Source organism: Astatotilapia calliptera, chromosome 7 (genome assembly GCF_900246225.1).
Source record: "Astatotilapia calliptera chromosome 7, fAstCal1.2, whole genome shotgun sequence".
In the NCBI taxonomy this organism is placed as follows: domain Eukaryota; kingdom Metazoa; phylum Chordata; class Actinopteri; order Cichliformes; family Cichlidae; genus Astatotilapia; species Astatotilapia calliptera.
In genome coordinates this window covers 4535448-4556336 of record NC_039308.1, presented here as the reverse complement: position 1 = coordinate 4556336, position 20889 = coordinate 4535448, and the positions used below count along the sequence as shown (strand labels likewise).

The 20889-nt window shown below is 40.0% G+C and overlaps 2 protein-coding genes across 2 annotated transcripts in view; both read left to right on the top strand.

Annotated features, from left to right (window-relative positions):
- Positions 1 to 1381: 1381 nt before the first annotated feature.
- LOC113025500 (C-C motif chemokine 4-like) lies at positions 1382 to 4722 on the top strand. Its single transcript, XM_026173309.1, has 3 exons — positions 1382 to 1480; positions 4009 to 4129; positions 4534 to 4722. The coding sequence occupies exons 1-3, from the start codon at positions 1411 to 1413 to the stop codon at positions 4610 to 4612; spliced, it is 270 nt and encodes an 89-aa protein (XP_026029094.1). The 5' UTR covers positions 1382 to 1410; the 3' UTR covers positions 4613 to 4722.
- Positions 4723 to 7704: 2982 nt separating this feature from the next.
- LOC113025138 (C-C motif chemokine 3-like) overlaps positions 7705 to 20889 on the top strand; it is a 72235-nt gene continuing 59050 nt past the window's right edge. Inside the window, exons 1-2 of the mRNA XM_026172593.1 lie at positions 7705 to 7802; positions 8182 to 8299. Of these exons, the coding sequence (XP_026028378.1) occupies positions 7736 to 7802; positions 8182 to 8299 (185 nt within the window). The 5' untranslated portion in view covers positions 7705 to 7735. The remainder of the gene's footprint in view (positions 7803 to 8181; positions 8300 to 20889) is intronic.

The window sequence follows — 20889 nt, the reverse complement described above, 5'->3', positions numbered from 1 at the left end:
CAAAATGTCCAGCAGGACTGAATTTTTCAGACATGACCAAAACACAGTGCGTAGAAGTTCCTGCTGAGGCCTTGCAGTTCAAACAGAGGTGGAAGCTGATGATTCATTTGTGTTTTATGTGGTGAGAGTTTCACACGGTGCAGAATTTTACATTTCAGCAGGGTTACGCAGTACAGTTACACACTGATAACTTTTTTGTATGATCCCAAATCACATCCTACTCTTCTTCAGTGATGTCTACAGCAAGTTTATTTTTCCACACCTGTGCTACAGCATGGATGCTCATTACATCCAACACATCAGTTTGATTCAAGGCACTGTAAAGATGAGATATGGCTTTCTTGGCTGGACCTGGGAGAAGTAATTGCTGATATCCTGCTTTTAATATTGAAAGTAGTTTTTTGGGGGGTTTTGAAGTCTGAGAACTGAATGTATCTAAAAAAGAAAGTAAAGTTGGGGAGATTTGTCTATTTGTTCAAAGAACAGCCAGATATCACCTTCACCTTAGAGAGAAGTCTTCGAAGAAACCTCAAGAACCAGAGTCAGTGGGTGTGTGGCTGACTTTAGCATCTTAAATCTTTTGTTGTGGTTTCTTGGTTAAGGTTTGGCATGATAGGGTCTGGTCTCATACCAAAAAAAAAAAAAAAAAAAAAAAAAAAATATATATATATATATATATATATACACAACATGAACATTAAAACTGCTGTCCTTCTTTAACTTTAACTATAGTGCTTTGATTGCTTTTACCTGTTGGTGGGACTCTGGTGCAATGTAGCTCGGAAATGTGGCGCTCCAGACGTCCAGCAACATGCGAATGTACACTCATCAGACATGTTACTGTATGAAGATCTGATCAGTAACATAAAAATGTTCGGTAACTCATTACTGATGGTTTGAATAACTACCTGCTGCCTGTTTATTCTCACACAGACCTTCACTGCAGCCTGGATAAAGCGAAGGTTTTTAGAAAGTGATGATTTGGGACTATCGGTGAGAATTATAAAATGACAGGAAATGTTGAATCAAGGAAACAGGATGAATGAACGAACCACAAAAAGAAGAGTTTATCATCAAACTACATCTTGACATTTGCAACTTGACCTACTAACTTTGTGATATAAAGACAATGCATGCAATGTAAGAACTTTGTAGAACAATGGGCGTTTTGTTTGAGTTTGTGTTATCAGATAATCAAACTGATAATGAGTCCCTGAAACTTCCTGTTATCTCATGGTACAGAAAAACCCACTCTATTAACCAACTTTGGGGTTGTTGATTGTTTTTCCACTTTCTTTAGAAGTGCATTGAATATGCAGATGAGAAAGCGACTTAAAGCGGGGTGTTCGGACTGATCGCTTCAGACATCTTCTGAAACATCAGGATCATCAGGTCTACAGTGAAATCAACATGAAGACTCTCAGCCTGACGGTGGGACTGCTGCTTGTGCTGTTCATCATTTACTACGGCGATGCCACACGTAAGTCTGTTAGCCTACTTTTTCTTGACTGGTGGGAAACTCTACTGTGAGAATTCAATTCTGCATTTTTTTCTTTTTGTTTTTGTTTTCTTTGAAAATGATTGTAAAAGTATCATTTTTCCTAAATTTAGCCTCTGACTAATTAAAAGGCATGGACTTTGATGCCTCTTTAAATTAAACACTAAATTTTACATTTAAAACATCATCTTCCTAACACAGATAATTATCTCAGCTCGATGAAAAGGATGAAGAACACATAATTTGTTTGAAACAGCTTAAATTTTCTGTGCATTTGTCTTTTTGTACAAACACAAGTGCAGCAGCTAGGCCACCAAACTCATCTATGTTCACAGTACATGCTGAACAATATTGATTGCAGTTTCAGCAACATATCTGTTCTTCTACATTCAGGCCATCTACGGTCATTTCATGTGCATTTTGGATTTATCATCACAGTTGATCTACTAAAAAATAATATAGATGATGGAAAAGCATTGAAAACAAAGAAACAAAGTGAAAAGAGAAAAAAATCTCTTTTCAGTGCTATGATGTTGGACGTGCGTCTGTTAGCCCACTGTCCACTCCAGGCAAAAAACGAACAAATACAAAAAACTGTTGTTATGACTTAAAGGAAAATTTCAAATAATGACAGGATTTAAAAATGTATTTGAGAACTAGCCCAGTGTCAGATTGGTCACCCGTTGTCTACAACATGGACAACAGTGGAAAGAGGATGGACATAAGCATTATTAAAGAAGCCTGAACTAAATTAAAAGAGATAACTGCTGAATTTCACAGATTATCACAACAATAAATCAATGGACTTTCAATCTTGTTTTCACATGTACGTGCAAAGTATGAAAATTTTTTAACAGCTAATCTTAAAGTTAAATTTCAATAAATCTTTTTTATTTTTGCAGTATTTGTTATCTTGTGAGGCTCAAAAGCATCCAGTTAGCTATTCCTCTAACTTTATAACGCTGATTTGATTTTCCAGCATCTTACTTTTTCTACAAATCTTACTTATTTTATTTTGTCATTTGGTGTAATTACTTCGCTAAAATAAACATAACCAGTTTCTGATCATCTCCTTGAATGCAAAATTAAAACATAAAGTTTAAATAAAAAAGTAACACAATATTGCCGCTAAAAGCTAGCCAGCCTAGTTTAGCGCTGGTTTGAACTTCCTTGGTTTGTGACTAATCAAATCGCATTTTTCTCTTTGTCCAAAGATGGAGTAACAGCTTTACTGAGGCTCTCAAACTGATTTGTGTTTCAAGAAAAACAGTGTTGCTCTCAAGCAGCATATTCTTATAACACCTCTAAATATATCATTCTGTTAATGTAATGACATCCATTTGAATCCATCCATTACCTGTGCTTTTTGTATCTATCACAATTGATATAAAAAACACAGAACTACAGTATTTTACTTTCTTCTGATCCGAATAGCTTGAGAAAATCTTTAAATATATATATATTCCCCTCTCGCCCCTGCGGGCAGCTTTGATCCTTCAAGCTCGGGTCCTCTACCAAACACCTGGGAGCTTGAGGGTCCCGCGCTGTATCTTAGCTGTTCCTAGGACTGTGCTCTTCTGGACAGAGATCTCCAATGTTGTTCCTGGGATCTGCTGGAGCCACTCGCCTAGTTTGGGAGTCACTGCACCTGTTGCTCCGATTACCACTGGGACCACTGTTACCTTCATCCTCCACATCTTCTCCAGCTCTTCTTTGAGCCCTTGGATTTTCTCGAGCTTCTCGTGTTCCATCTCTCTGATATTGCTGTCATTCGGAACCGCTACATCGATCGCTACGGCCGTCGTCTTCTGTTTGTCTACCACCACTATGTCCGATTGGAAGTCCCACAGGATCTTAGCTCGGTCATTCTCCATCACCCTTGGGGGCATCTCCCATTTTGACCTCGGGACTTCCAGGCTGTACTCGGCACAGATGTTCCTGTACACTATGCCGGCCACTTGGTTATGGCGTTTCATGTATGCCCTGCCTGCTAGCATCTTGCACCCTGCTGTTATGTGCTGGATTGTCTCTGGGGCATCTTTACACAGCCTGCACCTGGGGTCTTACCAGGTGTGATAGACTCCGGCCATGATTAGTGCCTCTGTGCTGTCTTTCAGTCCAGCTTTGTCCAGCCTCTCCGGAGGTGTCAGCCTCTCCTCTCCGCTATCTGCCGGTGGTACATACCGTGCAGACAGCGGAGGTGTCAGCCACCTCCGCTGTCTGCACTATAAAGGAATAAGAAAAGGAAAATTAGACCCTTACATTCTGGCATGTTGTTGGACATCCCTCATTGTGATGTTTTTTCTTCATTACATTTTAATTGTGAAATCGAGTTAATAATCTTGCTCTAAGACATAAAATATGATCCTTCAAAGTGTATGTTTTATTAAGATATAATAAACATCACTGCGGTGCCTGCTGAGCGTTGACCTTAATTACTAAAAACATGAAAAAGTATTTGTGACGTGTTGGACATCAGTACTGACAAATCTCTGATTTTCCTCTTACAGCTCATGGAGTGAAACCAACACCTGACCTTTGCTGTTTTAAATTCTATGAGAGAAAGATCCCAACAAAGCAGATCAAATCCATCAAAAAAACTCACAGCAAATGCACGACACCAGCATTTGTGTAAGTTTGTCTTTCACAGTCTCTTTAACACAGTCACAGATATTTGCCAAAATAATGTATTATCCTCCACATAGAAGCTGTAATGCGTGGGGTAGAGCAGGTTATCTACTGATCGCAAGGTCGGTGGGTTGATTGCCGGCTTTCCCCCAGTCTGCATGCCAAATATCCTTGGGCAAGATACTAACCCCAAATTGCTCTCTGATGCATCCATCGGAGTATGAATGTGTGTGTGCATGTTGGTTAGAAAGCACTTAGAAAAATGTGTTTGTGTAATTGGGTGAATGCACAAGTTGTGTAAAGTGCTTTGAGTGCTCAGAAGAGTAGAAAAGCGCTGTATAAGAACCAGTCCATTTACCATTTAAAAGTTAATATGGAGCAAAATAATGATACAGATTTTTCTGCAGGATCAAGACACCCAGAGGGGATTTCTGCGTGAGACAGAATGAGAATTGGGCACTGAAAGAATTTGTCCAAAGAAAATAACACAATTAAGAGATGGAGAATCTACCGCGCAATAAGCCGAACTGCATCAATTACTCCATGAATTTGCTTTTTAATCCAGATGTATTGCTGGAGTTTTGACCTCTCCATAATGTGCCTGCTTAATTACTGTCAGTATTTCTGAAGACAAGATACATTTATTATGCATTGATTTAATTCAAAATAAAGATATCAATTTTAGAATTTGAATGAAATGTTAAAAATTATTTTTCTGAGGTTTTCTGTTTCGTTGCCACAGGTATATGAAATCAAACACATCTTTACAATTGGCAGTCTTTACAAGCATTTGTGAAAGAATCAGTCGCTTTGAAGACTGTGAGACTTCTGTCTTTGAAATACCACAATCATCTGAAAGTGAAAGCATTCAGTGGCAGATTGGATAAAGTTACATGGTGGGGAGAGTGCAGAGACAGAGGGCTTTAAAAACGTCTCCAGTGCACTGCTGACTCAGCATCATGTGTTTCCATGGCCTGTGGGTGTAGCGTGTAGGTGGCCCAAACTTTTGTCCACACTGCCTACATTCACTTACAGCATGTTGTCCCAGCTTGATGTGACAAACTTGTCACATGTCCCAAAGAGCGCTGCTAGGCTTTCTTTGGTCTTGGAGATGTTCTTCAAAGCTCTGAGGTGTGTTTTGGGCTCATTAACATTCTGCTCTGTAACTTACTTTCCCACAAACATCCAAATCACAGTCGAAGTGCATTTCTCAAGAATGCAGTGCCACTTGTCCTCAGTCAGGGTGCAGTTGATTTCAGTTCAGGTTACCACCTGTAGAGCAGGAAACACCTCCTTATATTCCACTTTATTTTCCTGCTGCTTATCTCATACTGAGCTGTCGTTAATTTGAAATATTTTTGATTTTGCAGACTTTGAGGTTATTTCCAGGTTCAGATTTGTTTTCACTTTGCCATTGTGATACAGATGCAGTATATCCAAAGCATTTGTATCTCACTTTGTATTGTTTTGCTTCATTCTTGAATAAAATTTTGTTTCACACAAATCAACGACTCCATCTGACAGTGAATGTGTTCTTTTATGCGGTGGCCTAATTAATGGAATTCATCAGAATGCAGGTTATAAAAGTTTGTTAATGTAGTTGAAGGTCAAAGTGGAAAATGTGTCATAGGGAGGACTTTCACAAACTCATTATCTGAACGTGGGAAAATTATCTGAGCTGCTCTGAAGTTGAATGTGAATCTGCACAGACGTTTAAGTAAACAAATGCAATGTGAAAACTGGAAGTCATCAATAGTTATCAAAAGTTTAAAATTAAAGTGTAAAGAAATATTTTCATATTCATACATTTTGAATTTTCCATGTGAGAGAAGGAGTGGATTACTTTAAGACTTCATGAAGATGTGCTTTTTAGGGGGTAACCAGATTAGGAGTACTGGCCTTCAGGCCCATGTGACAAACAGAGGGAAATGGTCAGGCTGCTTTGAGGTGACAGGATGGAAACAGTAACTCAAATAACCACAGCAAAAGCACACACCAAGTGCTGCTCAAGTCAGTCATAAACAAAACTTTCCATGTGGAGGAGGAGGGGTGGATATTACTTTAAGTTTCCCTAAAGAAAAACACTTTTTAAAAAGAAAATTGCTTTGACTTTATACAAAAGCTAACAAAACTTTCTATGTAGTTTTGTTAGCTTTTATCATTTCACAATTTCAGATGTTAAACAGTAAGTGACCATATATATAGCCTGCTATGTATCAATAGTTCAGGCTGCTGCTAATAGAGTAAGGGTATGGAAGATAAACTACACTGCTGGCAGGGTTTAATACAACCAACTGGCACTAAGAATAATGAGGGTGCCCAGAGGACAATAACAGTATGTGTGTATGAGATTTAAAGATCATTGCATTTCATTTTTATTTACATTTTACAAAGCATCCCAAGATTTTTGGAGTTTTCCAGAGGAACAGAATGCTGTTTGAAATCCACGTAAATGTTACCACTGGAGGGTGAGCAGGCCAATGGGGAATTTGAGGAAGGTAATTCAGATTGGTTTGATGAGTGTAGCTGCTTGCATGGTGATGAGGACTGGAGATAGGAGGCTCTTCAGTCAGCAGAAGAACCACTAGAAACAAGGAGAGCACGTAAGAGCAAGAACACAAGGTAGCCTCTTGGAGAACTCGGTTTGGACTGTTACACTCCTCTTTGGAGGCATAATATTATGCAGAGACGTGCACGGCAGGTCTTACCACACTGCCGCTGATGAAGTAGATGATAATCGATGTGTTTGGCTGAAGAATCAGATATCCAATCTCCACCCAATGATCAAGCTGGGGGAAAGAGAGAAACTGAAAACAAACCAACACTCATTATTGTCAATGGGGCCCGGAGGCCAGTATGTGGGTGGGGACCCAAATCAAAAGACAGGCGGAGGGTTTTTCACAAGCTTTATTATAAACAGAGAGATAAGCAATGACACACACCATGGAAATGTGGCAGCGAGAAGATGGTTTCTGAATTTGAAGCTTACTTTGCAGGTTAGAAGCGTAAGGTTCTGGAGGCCTGCTTACCACAGTTAGGTAGCTGACGAACTGGCGCTGAATACATCTTAAGTGCTGCCTCGCTGATTGCTGTCAGTGTATATTGACAAATGGCTATAGCCTGGAAATATGGTGCACCTAGCATTCAGACAAATATACAAGGTGTAAACATAATACATCCATACTACATATTATTGTGTGGAAAAACTGAGTATCAATATACAAATGGATCAGATATCAGCAAATGTTTCAAATGTTGTCTCGCGATTCTACTGTCGACTTTCACTGCAGCCTGAGTAAAGGAAGGTTGTGCAGACAGTGAAGATTGGGACTAAGCATGCATTATCAGTGCATGTATTTATTGGTAGAGCACCGAGTGGTTTGTTTGAGCGTTTTATCAGATATATTGAGTCCCTGAAACTTCCTGTTGTCTCATGGTACAGAAAAACCCCAATCTATTAACCACCTTTGGGGTTGTTGATCATTTTTCCAGTTTCTAAGAAGTGGTTTGAATATGCAGATGAGAACGTGACTTAAAGCAGGGTGATCGGACCGATCATTCAGACATCTTTTGAAACATCAGGATCATCAGGTCTACAGTGAAGTCAGCATGAAGACTCTCAGCCTGACAGTGGGACTGCTGCTCGTGCTGTTCACCGTTTACCACAGCGATGCCTGTAAGTCTGCTACTTGTACTTGTGTTAGATCAGTTTTTGAATTTCTGTCTTTCTCTGCATTCAGACACAGAGTGAGACAGAGCGAGGACATCAAACTCATATAAGTTCATGGTCATGAAGACCAGTGTTGATCTTAAATTCTTTACTGTAATTAAAAGTCAGATTGAATCCTCGTGTAAACAAGTGTGGTCACATGTTCGGCATGTACTTCACTGAGACATATTTATTTTTTTAACTTAAATAGGAGCCTTCAAACTGTATCTGTCATTAAGATATAACAAATTGTATTTTGTTGCATTAACCTTAATTATATCTGGTATGTTGGAGAAGTCATTAGAAGCAGACGCAGCACTGAGTAATCCCTGTTTTTCTGCTACAGCTAAGGCAGTGATTTCTCCTGACTTTTGTTGTTTTCACTTCTTTGACAAACGGATCCCAAAGGCGAACATCGTCTCCATCGTGAAAACTCACAGACAATGCCCCACACCAGCATTTGTGTAAGTTTGTCTTTCACTGTCTCTTTGATACAATCACTAATGTTTGCCAAGTAAGTCATGTATAAGCAATGTATAATCGTTGAGATTGAAGCCGTAACTCTGCTATTAACCGTAAAATGTGTGAATATGAGAGCAAAATAATGATACTGACTTTTCTACAGGATCAAGACACACAAAAGGCTTTTGTGTGTTAAACAGACTGCAGAGTGGGCAAAAGAACAATTTGACAACCAAAGGAGATTTTGACCCAGCCTGATATGACAATGTCTTAAAGAGCTTCATCTGATGAGGAAAGTTTATAATGCAACAATATGTAAAAACATGTATTGAATTATTTTATAATTTTCTTTCACTATGCAATTGAAATCATTTTTCTATCACATTGTGTTGTTTTGCTTTATTCTTCATTAAAGTTTCATTTCACAAAACTCATCGACTTCATCTGATAGTGAATGTAAAAGTATGTGTGGTTTGTGGCTCAGCTGCAGGGGAGGGGTGGAGTAGCGGGTGCAGGGTGTGCTGTCAGGGAAGGCTGAACCCAGGATCAGAGCTTTGGGGGTGCTGAGCACCCAGAGAGCTGCCCAGCCAGGCAAGATAAACCTGTCTCTGTCAGTCCCTGCATCCTTAAATGTTGTCCCGAGTTCTCTCTGACTCACTTTGGTGCATTTAAACCCCTGTTCCTTCCTGTCCTCATCGTCTGTTGTCTTAGTCTCCGTTATCAGTCATCATAATTTTACCATCTCTGTGCAAGTCAGCAAATTTCTTTATTAAATCATAAGCTTCTTAAATTCATCAAGTCTCTCTGTGCCTGGGTCCTCGTCACAAAACATGACATCACTGTTTTGTGCATTTTAACACAATTTAATCCCCACATTTGTGAAAGAAAAGCAAAACACTTTTTTGAAAAGTCTGTAACAAAACCATCAAATCTGATAAAGGTTATTTAAATGCCGCAAAAGAAGAATGGATTGGAATAAAAAAATACACATCCTAACCTTAATTACTGGGGGAGAATAATGAATGATGCTCATAGTGAGTAAAAAGTAAACTGAGTGCATTTTTTGGACAGAGATTCACTTTTAATGTGTATGTATAATATAATACAGATAAATAAAAATACTCCCAAAACAGAATAAATTATTACGAAATATTAATAAAAACTATAAAAATGGAGGCAACTTTGCCCGTGGTTGAATGTATACAATGTATGAAAAAATCTTTATTGCAGATGCTAATTTTACTAATTTATTAATAATAATTTTGTGTTGTAAGATTTATGACTTTCATGCTTTCATAGTGGTACTTGGGAGAGCTTGACATTTTTATCAGGTGGTACACACTGTAACAAGTTTGAGAAACACTGATAAGTGTATGTGTGCTTTTGGAAAACATTTAAAGCTGCTGTACAGAATCTTTGAAACAAGCTTAAAACATTTTTAGAATATAAACAGAGCTTCTGCTTCTCTTTACAGCTCCTCACTCCACCAGGGCTGTTTGGCTCTTTCTGATAGTGTGCAAATGTGATGTACGTACTGCGGCAGTCATACAGACAACTGGACGGTCCAAATGTTGGCCTACCTATTACTGGCTGAGGTTTTAGTAGAGTTGTGGCTGAACCACATAAAAATATATCATTAATTTTAATCTCCCCAATCAATGATAATGTTATGTTGGAATGTTGTTAAAGAGGGTCAAAATGTTTCAACCCAGTTTGTTTTGCAGATTCTGTATAGCAGCTTTAATATAGGGAGAACACAACTTCCAGATTGTGTGAGTAAAATCAGGTTTTTTCTCTTTGTCAGTTTAACAGTTTCTGTTGTGCCTGTCACTGTTCCCTGTCTGTTTTCTTACCTGGTTCTTCCTGACCTTGTACTTTCTCCTCACGTTCCCCTCTTTCCTCTCTCCCTCTTTGGACTGACAATCATACACAAATAGATTGTATTCAATTAGATGAAAAATTACATTAATATGAAAAAAATTCTATTAAGATCACTAACAAAAAGTCCTCTCTCAGTGTACTTTCAACCAAAAGGCAAATAACCAAACCACATGAACATCTAATAAAAGATATAAACATTGAAACACTGATCCAACATTATTCTTGATTGACGGATCATTTGATCTTACACTTTTACCTGAATGTGGCTCCTTTTTTTGTAAAAACTTCCTTATATCCAGTATGAACCTGGCTGTCTCTCTGTACACAAACACACACACATACACGCACAACAGGAGTTATAAGGTTAATGGGCATCCAGTCAGTTAGCTAGTTAGTATCCATTTCAAACAGGACAGTGGTAACAACAGTAGGCTGCGGACAATTCTAAGTTTTAGATTTTAAATAGGCTGTATACATTTCAATGGGAGCAACAGGATGGTCAAATGTCACTGAATTTACTACTGAGCAGGACGGATTGTAGGGTAGCAAACGTTGTCGGAAAACACGTTTTAGACACTGCAGGTTACCTGGTGTAAGGTTTTTCAGCTAAAAAGAAACCTGGTCTGACTCCTACCTAACTATATAAAGAGTAACTGAAGGTTAAATGCAGCTAATATGTCCTGTTTTAAGCCAGGCACTTAAACCTCCGCTCCGCTGCGTCTCAGCCACCATGGCTCTGGCAGCATTTTTGGGGGTGCTAAAGCATGTTCATGTTCAGCTGTTTTTTTGTAAAAAGATAACAATGTTAGCCTTTTCTGCAGCTAGAGGGCATATATGGTATCACTCTTGTCTGGAAGCAGTGCTTAAACAATGGAAAAAACACAAACTTCGTCCAAAACCTCTCATGTTTAACTGTTTTCCACTTTTTCTTTGGTCATTTTAGCCTTTTTGGCCAGGGTGAAGGGAGTATCTGCCATCAAACAAGAAGACAGCCGCATGTAACTACGACAGTGTTTGCTAGTTCACCTTACGTGCATTAATGTAATCACGTGGTTAGCCTACTCAACGTAAATTACACACAAACAACATTAAGCTACTCACTCAGAGAAGAACGGCTGCTGCTGCATCATCATCCGTCATCATTTCTGCTACACTGGCAGGGCTAGGGGCCAGGACTCTCCTCTTCGGGTTCTTGGGGGATGTTGCTAAGTCCGGGTCCGATAACAGGCACCACACCCACAGTAGATGTGCTCGGTGTGAGGTCTCGCAGCAAGCTATCAAATACGGTGCATTTTTCGGCTTTTAACAAAATGCTATGCGTCGCCAGGTGTTTCATCGGATTTGAGGTGTTACCTCCTTTGACAGTATCACAGTATCAGCTTAAAGCACTTGTTGCAGGCTGCTGAGTTTGCATCTTTTGCTGTGAAGTACAGCCAGACTTTTGACCGCTTCGCCTTGGGCATTTTTAATCTGTAGCTCTGCTCTAAAAGAATGTACGTACCTGGGCCCGCCTACTATCCTCGGAAACGTAAAATGATTGGCTAGAATTCAAAGTGTATGACATCTCAGGAAAATAAAGCACCGAAATAAAGCACCGAAATGTGCGCTGCTTTTCGGTCTGGTTACTACCGTTTATGTCAGAACCGGTGCCATCATGCCACCGGATACCGGTACCCATCCCTATTTGTGAGTGTACACTTTATCTAAAACCCTAGTGAGGGTTTACTCATGTTTACCACTGGGTGGCTGCAGCTCAGGAGGTAGAGCAGGTCACCTACTGATCAGAAGGTTAGTGGTTTGTTTCCTGGCTTCTCCAGTCTGCATGTCAAGACAGTGAATGTGTATGAATGTAGTTAGGAAGTGTGTTAATGTGGATTGTTGTATAGAGCACTTTGAGTAATCTGGGAGAGTAGAAAAGCACTATATAAGAATCAGTCCATTCACAGTCGGAGCAGAGTTTTGTCATGTTACTTTTGCACTATCATGTTCCGGCACATGTTGTTATTACATGGCTTGATTAAGGTACACATTAGGCTGACATCTTGGGCCAGCACAGGGCCAGCAGTGTGTCTGCAACTGGCCTTGTGCTGGCCCATGTGTGGGCCACCTCTGGCAAACCAGATCTGGGCCACCAAAGGGCCGTCATCCTTTGCGGTATGTGGGCAATGTGTAAGCACATTGTATGGGCCAGATCTGGGCCATAACAATTTTGCTTTGTGGGTAGACTTTTGATGATATGGTTGTTACGCCCCAGTCTAGGGGTACAGGAATGCAACATAAGTTTGAAAAGATTGCCCCGCCCTGGTCCCCAAAACCATACACAGAGGGAAAACCAATGTCTTAGTGAATGGTGATTTATTTCACTACACTGCAAAAATGAAGCTCCGGGGTGAACAAAGGCCAAAATAACAAACAAAACAAGCTAAGTCAGGAGGAGGTGCTATCTAAAACCCTATGTGAAATCAAACATCAAACAAAAGACAAGCGCTACACCTAACTCCCTAACTGAAATAAACAGGAGAAAACAGTGCAAGGAAAAACAATAAGGCAGCTCACCCCTTCTGTTGCAGTGCTATTTACAATGTGCTATTTACAATGAAAACTAATGTACACACTATATACAGAACTGAGAAAAGTCGCACAAAGTCACAGGCACAAATGTCTCAGGTTTTGGAGGCCAGGGTCAGGTCTGCTGCTGCTGTCAGTGGCTGCCCCCGGGACAACTGCTGGTGGAGGGATTTTGAATGCGACCACATGATCGCCGGACCAATCGGCAGCCGTCAGCTCATCCACTCAGGGACCTGCAAAGACTTAAAGGCACAGACAAAGGAAACAACCACCAAAACAGATTATGGACAGGGCCATAACAATGGTATATTATGATATATTTTCTTGTCCAACTTTGGGCCCCTTAATTGTGACCACAGTGTACCCATCTTCTGATTGCAGCTTCCAGCAGAATAATGCCTCATGTCAGAAAGGTGAAATCTCCCCAACTGGTTTCTTCAACTCGAATGGCCTCCACAGTCACCAGATCTCAATCTAATAGAGCACCTTCATGATGTGATGGAACAGGAGATTAACATCATGGATGCATTCTCTCATGGAATTTAGTGCTCGTGCTCAAGAATACTTCCACAAATTACAGTCCATGAACACAATTCACTGTGGCATCCGCAAATGCAGGTTAAAGCTCCATCATGCATAGAAGAAGCCATATGTGAACATGGTCTAAAAATTCTGGTGTTTTCTGTTTTTCACCAACAGGGTTCACTAGTGAATTCAGTTCAATTTTATTTTTACAGCACCAAATCACAACAACAGTCGCCTCAAGCCTGACCACCTTTCATAATATTACAGCTCAGGATAGAAAAGTGTTTTTTCCATTTCTTCCATCATACTATCTATAACTGGATAACATTTTTTGATTCTGAACATCGTTTGCTGTGTGGGTCTGCATGCGGTCCAAGGCAAGAAGTGAGACAAGAGAATCATTAAGTTTTCTTGCTTTCTTTTTCCCCACAATATCAGTCGACAGGTCATCAAAAAAGGATTCAGTAGAGTAATGAACCACTGTCTCCTTAAGCAGTTCAACTAGATTTATAGCCTTAGACAGGTCAACAGTTTTCGGACTGAAGCATTTCTGATAACATGTTAAAGCCACTCAGAGTGTAAGGCTTCCAACAAAATTCAGACCCATCTGAACCAGAATGCCCCTTGCTCCTACAGCTCTCTGTTGGTCTCTGAAGAGATCTCTTCTAGTACACACAAAAAAACCAGCAATCTGTCCATGATATTGCGACACGAGGATGCTGGGACCTGACAAGCACAGGGTCATGATTGCTTTCCACATTGAACATTTCTAGGAAAATGCCCCTTTTATTTGAGTCAGTACACTGTGACCACTCTTTCAAGCACCTGTTTCTGGCGATGGCAAGCGCCATACATTACAGTCATCAGAGTTTAACAAAACCCACTGACTTTAAACATTGCTTTCTCCCAATGACGATATCCCACAGCTGAAGTAAATACACAGTAACAAGAGTCTCTACTCTGGGAACATTCCAACCAAGGGTGTATTTTGTACCATTCTGGGAGCACCCTGCTTGATATGTCTTAGGAAACCTCAGATCACGTGGTTGTGGGGCCTTCACTTTTGAATTTGCATATGTCTAAATTCACACACAAAAATGAAAAATATACCAAATCTAAAACTCTGCGCAATAATCGACTTGGAGGAGTGAAAAAGAAATTCAAAACAAAGGAGCACTCATAACATTTTTACCATGAAGAAACGCCCAAAATCAGACAACGTTAGCATTTTTGATCTTCTATTGCAGTTTCCTGGTTAAAGGTCAGCATGGTTGTGGTCTGTTGTAAATTTAAAAAAACCCCAAAGAAAAGTACCCAGCATGAACAGTGAATGTGTTTACATTCAATCAAAGCCACAGTCTTTCTCTAACTTTAAATAGAGTGCTTTTTTTTTTTTTTTTTTGCTACTTTTAGTCACTACCATGAGGTGGGATCATTTATAACTGTGCCTCCAATGCAGCTTGGAAATGTTTCTGCAGCTAGCATTCAGACAAATATGCAACATAAAACATCCATAACAGATGTTATTGTGTGCAAAAGTGAGTATCAATACACAAATGCATTTTTAACATTTTGTGTGCAGAAAATGATTTGTGTAACCTGAACTGATATACATCAGGCATGAGCAGATGTCTTACGTGAATGAAGGAAAGTTGTGCAGAAATTGATAATTAAGGAGTACTGAAAATTCTGAAATGACAGAAGAGGTTTATGGAGAAAATTAATTAACCATGAAAAGATCCCTGTTAATGAATTTGCCATCTAATTATAGCTTAATATTTGCAGCTTGACCTACTACTCTGAGTTGAGATACAAGTATGCATGCAGTGCATGCATCGTACGGACTTTGTAGAAGATGAAGTGGTTTGTTTGAGCTTGTTTTATCAGATAATCAGAGTGATATTGAGTCTTTGAAACTTCCTGTTGTCTCATGTTGCAAGAAACCCCAATCTATTTACCACCTTCAGAGTTCTTGATCATTTTTCCACTTTCCTTAGAACTGCACTGAATATGCAGATGAGAAAGCGACTTAAAGCGGGGTGAACGGTCTGATGAATTCAGACAAAATCAGTCATCATTCAAACATTAGCATCATCAGGTCTACAGTGCAACATGAAGACTCAGCCTGACGGTGGGACTGCTGCTCGTGGTGTTTGCAGTTTAGCACAGCGATGCCTGTAAGTCTGTGTTAGATTTTTCCCAGGTTTTCACGCACAAAATATGAGTAATCCTGAGCATCTTATCTTGCCATTAGAAATTATATGTTGGTTATTTTTGTCATGTATCTCTTTGACTTTTGCACAAGCATTTTTTTCTTTGGTTTTTCTTACCTAAAATAAATTTAATTAGTGTGTAACCATTTCCAGTGGTTTTTGCAGCAGTAGTTCTTTGAATTTTCTGTGTTTTTTTCTTTGTTCAATCACAGAGTGAGATAGCCATGATGTCAGCGTCACTGATGTGTATTGTCATGAAGACCAATGTTGATCTCAAGTGAGCTGTAAGTTCTTCACTGTAATTTTCTCACTGTGCAAACTCAAACTAAATCCTGGTGTGAGCTGGTTGGTTAGTTGGTTACATGAAAGAATAATTATTATCATTGTTACTTAGGGCGATCGTGGCTCAAGATTTGGCAGTTCGCCTTGTAATCAGAAGGTTGCTGGTTCGAGCCCCGGCTTGGACAGTCTCGGTCGTTGTGTCCTTGGGCAAGACACTTCACCTACTACCTACTGGTGAGGGGCCGATGGTGCGATATGGCAGCCTCGCCTCTGTCAGTCTGTCCCAGGGCAGCTCTGGCTACGACTGTAGCTTGCCTCCACCAGTGTGAGAGTGAATGAATAGTGGAATTGTAAAGCGCTCTGAGGGTCTCGAAAAGCGCTATATAAATGCAATCTGTTATTATTATTTAAACCAACTGTATATTTCTGTACATTTAAGTATTATTATTCATATTGCCGCATTCATTGACCTTGTTTATAGGTAATTTCATATTTTAATCACATTAAAATGTTCCTAATTTAATGTTTAAAAGCACTTGAAAAAGGCAAAATCCCATGTAAAATTAGGGCAACAAACTGTATTGTCATTACTGAAAATAACCGTATTTTTATGAAAGTTATTTTCTGGTATTATTTTGGCGCCCCAACTGCTGGAATATTAATGTTTTTTTAGGATTTTTTTTTTTTTTTTTTTTTACAGTGTACTGTTCCTGTTCAACTCATATCTAATCATCCAATCAGCCAAAGGAGATTTAAGTGACTTTGAATGTGGTGTGGTTGTTATTTGCCAGTCGAGCTGGTCTGAATATTTCATAAATGGCTGATTTACTTGAATTTTCCCAAACTTTAGGGTCTCTATGGTTTACAGAGAATGGTCTGAAAAAGAGGAAATATCCAGTGAGCGGCGGTTCTCTGGGAGAAAATACTTTGTGAAGGCCAGAGGAAAATAGACTGATTTGAGCTGATAGAAATCGAACAGTTATTCAAATAACCACTGCAAAACCACTTAATGTCACTCGTCAGTTACAAAAATTAACATTAGATTGAAATTTGTTCTGACTCACCAAAATTAGACAATAGAAGATTTGATAAATGTTGCTTTGTGTAATGTGTTTAGATTTTGGCTGCAACATTCAGATGGTAGGTTCAAAATTTGATGTAAACAACATTCTACATCCATTCTCCCATGTATTAAAAACTCAAGCGTAGGTGTTGGTTGCCTGGATCTTGTGCTTTCCATTCAGCTGACTCCTCAGGACTTGTCTTACCCTTTGCAGGTAAGGCAGGTCATCTTGGTTCCCATTTGCCTGTAGGATTCCTAGGTATCTGTAGCTATCCTCGATGTCTCCAATGTTACCGTCTAGTAGTACAATCATCTCAGTTCTGACTACTTTCCCTCTCTTCGTTACCATCCGACTACACTTCTCCAGTCCGGCTGACATTCCAATGTTAATGCTGTAGATCAGGGGTGGAGAACTCCAGGCCTCAAGGGCCGGTGTCCTGCAGGTTTTAGATATCACCCTGGGTCATGTCGTGAAAATTTCAAGTAACCTGCAAACACTCAGTGAGCGTCTTTTGAAGTGGAGTTTATTATATACACTGCAGTGGAGACAACAATGGTCTCTAATGATAGATATCTTATATACAAACTGGCAAAACTCAGAGACAAAGAGAATTCCAGAGCACATTGCGTCACTCTATACCTGCCAGTTCAGCTCATCCTTGAAACCTTCCCTTCAGAGAGAATAACGACCAGCAATCACCTCCCTTTCCCCCCCAGAAATGAGCAACAGCCCCCCCGCACACAGGTGCCTGGATGTCTCTGGCCTATTACAATGGCCCCACTGTGAAGGTGTGATAAAGCATAAAGACACATTTGTGATGCTATCCTATATGTATGTAACTAAAAAACAAATACAAAAGTACATTAGATAAATACATAACGTGGTAGGACTCGACTTAAGCGGTCAAAGAAGTGCAGGAGACTGATGCTGTCCAGTGTAGCAAGTGATTTATTCACCATTTTGTGGCCCAACAATATTTACAAAGAAACAAATAAGAAACTCAACTCTATAACTCAGTTCAAATAAATATAACTGAACTTAAATCAACAGAAATTAAGGTCAACCTGCACACAGCTACACTGACCTGAACCTTTTCCCCCAAAACACCTGAGTTCTTCTGCTTAAATAGTCCACTTAACCAAACAATTTCTCCTCTGGACTATTCCATTCAGTAGGTAGGTAAGATGAACATGATTATATTCAAACCTCTACTACTCCTCTTTACTGGCAACATAAACTCTTTGGTGTAATCAATACATATTACAACAATAAATCTATTTCTCCATAAACCCTCTAAAATCAACTTTATTAAATTATAAGAGTTCTTCCCCTTCTGCACTTGGTCTCTTCCTGTGACCTCAGATGAACCCAGAAGGTATAAAGCAGGAAGTAAAACTACATTTCCTCCTTTTGTTTCTACAAGACAGGTAGGCAAGGTAAGTTCTTAACTTAGCAAACTTGTATGAATTGATTTAAACCAAGATGTTATATTATATAATCTGTAAAAGTGCAAAACATAAACAAACCCGGGATAGTAGATGTTTGCCTATTGCAGATTACATGTGAAATATGGTTAAATCAAAACAAGAATGTTAACTAAGAATATAGACAAATGGTCTTCTCACCCACTTTGTCACACATAAGATAAAGAAATTTCCCATCACAGTCAACACACCTGAATCAAATTAGTTCATTACCAGGCCTATGAAAAAGGAGGTAATTTAGCCATTTAAATCAGCTGTTTTCGATCAAGGTCATGTCTAAAACTTGAGGCCTGGAGTTTCCCCACCCCTGCTGTAGATCCTTCAGTGCAGCTTGAGTAAAGGAAAGTTGTGCAGAAAGTGAAGATTGGGACTATGCATGCATTATCAGTGCATGTATTTATTTGTAAAATAATGAGTGGTTTGTTTGAGTTTGTTTTATCGGATATATTGAGTCCCTGAAACTTGTCTCATGGTACAGAAAAACCCCAATCTATTAACCACCTTTGGGTTGTGGATAATTTTTCCCAGTTTCTTAGAATTCGTTTGATGAGAACGTGGCTTGAAGCGTGGTCATTGGACCGATCACTTCAGACACGTCATCATCAGGTCTACAGTGAAGTCAGCATGAAGACTCTCAGCCTGACAGTGGGACTGCTGCTCGTGATGTTCAGTTTACCACAGTGATGTCTGCAAGTCTGCTACTTGTACTTGTGTTAGATCAGTTTTTGAATTTCTGTCTTTCTCTTCATTCAGACACAGAGTGAGACAGAGCGAGGACATCAAACTCATATAAGTTCATGGTCATGAAGACCAATGCTGATCTCAAGTGGGCTGGAAGTTCTTCACTGTAATTTTCTTACTCTGAATCCTTGCGGAAAAAGTGTGGTCACATGTCCGGCATGTCCTTCATTGAGACAGATTTTTTGTTTTTCTATTTTCTATGTATCTCTATCTTTTATGTCTTTGCTTAATAATCTTGCTCCAAGACATAAAATAAGAGCCTTCAAACATAATCTTTTATTAAGATATAACAAATTGTGTTTGTTGCCTGATGAGCATTTAACCTTAATTATATCTGATATGTGGGAGAAGTCATTAGAAGCAGACACAGCACTGAGTAATCCCTGTTTTTCTGTTGCAGCTAACGCAGTGAAATCACCTGCCCTCTGCTCGTTTCACTTCTTTGACAAACGGATCCCAAAGGTGCACACTTGAAGTTGCTTTGTAAACTACAAGTGTTGGTGGATCAGCAGGTAGCTGATCAGCTGCATTGTTGTCTCTCTCTCACTCGCCGGGGCGGAAATTATTGTGGGTCAATGCCCTCGGCCCACTCACCTGTGAAGTGGAAACACCTGATTCTCACTGATGCTACCAGCATTTAAGCAGAGGGATGGCAGCCATTCATCGCTGGATTGTTGCATGACTCACGTTAGCGTATCTCCGCTCTCGTAGTATTAGACTCCGAAGGCTATACCTGTGCCTTCGTTCTAACGTGTTCACTCTGTGTTTAGATCCCGTGGACCCGTCCCTGATTTCCTGGTGAAGATCCCTAGTCATGGACTGTGTTGGGGAGTAACAGAATACATGTACCGTCGTTACATATTTAAAATACAAAATGTGAGTAACTGTATTCAGTTAGTTACCGTTTAAAAGGGTGGTATTCAGAATACAGTTACTTAAATTCGCTGATGACACGACCGTGGTGGGTCTCATTAGCAAGAACGACGAGTCAGCGTACAGAGAGGAAGTGCAGAGACTAACGGACTGGTGTAAGGACAACAACCTGTCTCTGAATGTTGACAAGACAAAAGAGATGGTTGTTGACTTTAGGAGGACACGAGGCGACCACTCACCGCTGAGCATCAACGGCTCCTCTGTGGAGATCGTTGACAGCACCAAATTCCTGGGCGTACACCTGGAGAAGGACCTCGGCTGGTCCCTCAACACCAGCTCCCTGCACAAGAAAGCCCAACAGCGTCTCTTCTTTCTGAGAAGACTGAGAAAGGCCCGGCTTCCACCACCGATCCTGACCACCTTCTATAGAGGAACTATTGAGAGCATCCTGAGCGGCTGCATCACTGTCTGGTTTGGGAGCTGTGCCATATCAGACCGCAAGACCCTACAGCGGATAGTGGGAACAGCAGAGAAGATCATCGGGGTCTCTCTACCCTCTATTGAGGACATCTACACCACACGCTGCATTCGCAAAGCCACCAGCATTGTGGCTGATCGGACACACCCCTCTCACACACTCTTTACACTCCTGCCATCTGGAAAAAGGTACCGAAGCATTCGGGCACACACATCCAGACTGTGCAACAGCTTTTTTCCACAAGCCATCCGTCTCCTCAGCAAAAAGGGACTGACTGATAAACACGCACACACACACACATACACTAACATTATCACTCAGCTTAACTCAAATACCTCAAAACATTGAGACTGGACTGACTAACCAACACAAAGCGCAAACACACTGACCTACACCACCAAACCATCGCACACACCAACCTGTAAATGCTCTTTTGCACAATATTATTACTAGATATATTATATATTATTATTTTTTTTGCAC

Coding starts and splice junctions, on each gene's coding strand:
- LOC113025500 (XM_026173309.1), top strand. CDS start 1,411: ATGAAGACTCTCAGCCTGACGGTGGGACTGCTGCTTGTGCTGTTCATC. Junction 1,481..4,008: donor TTACTACGGCGATGCCACAC/GTAAGTCTGTTA, acceptor TTCCTCTTACAG/CTCATGGAGTGAAACCAACA. Junction 4,130..4,533: donor TGCACGACACCAGCATTTGT/GTAAGTTTGTCT, acceptor ATTTTTCTGCAG/GATCAAGACACCCAGAGGGG.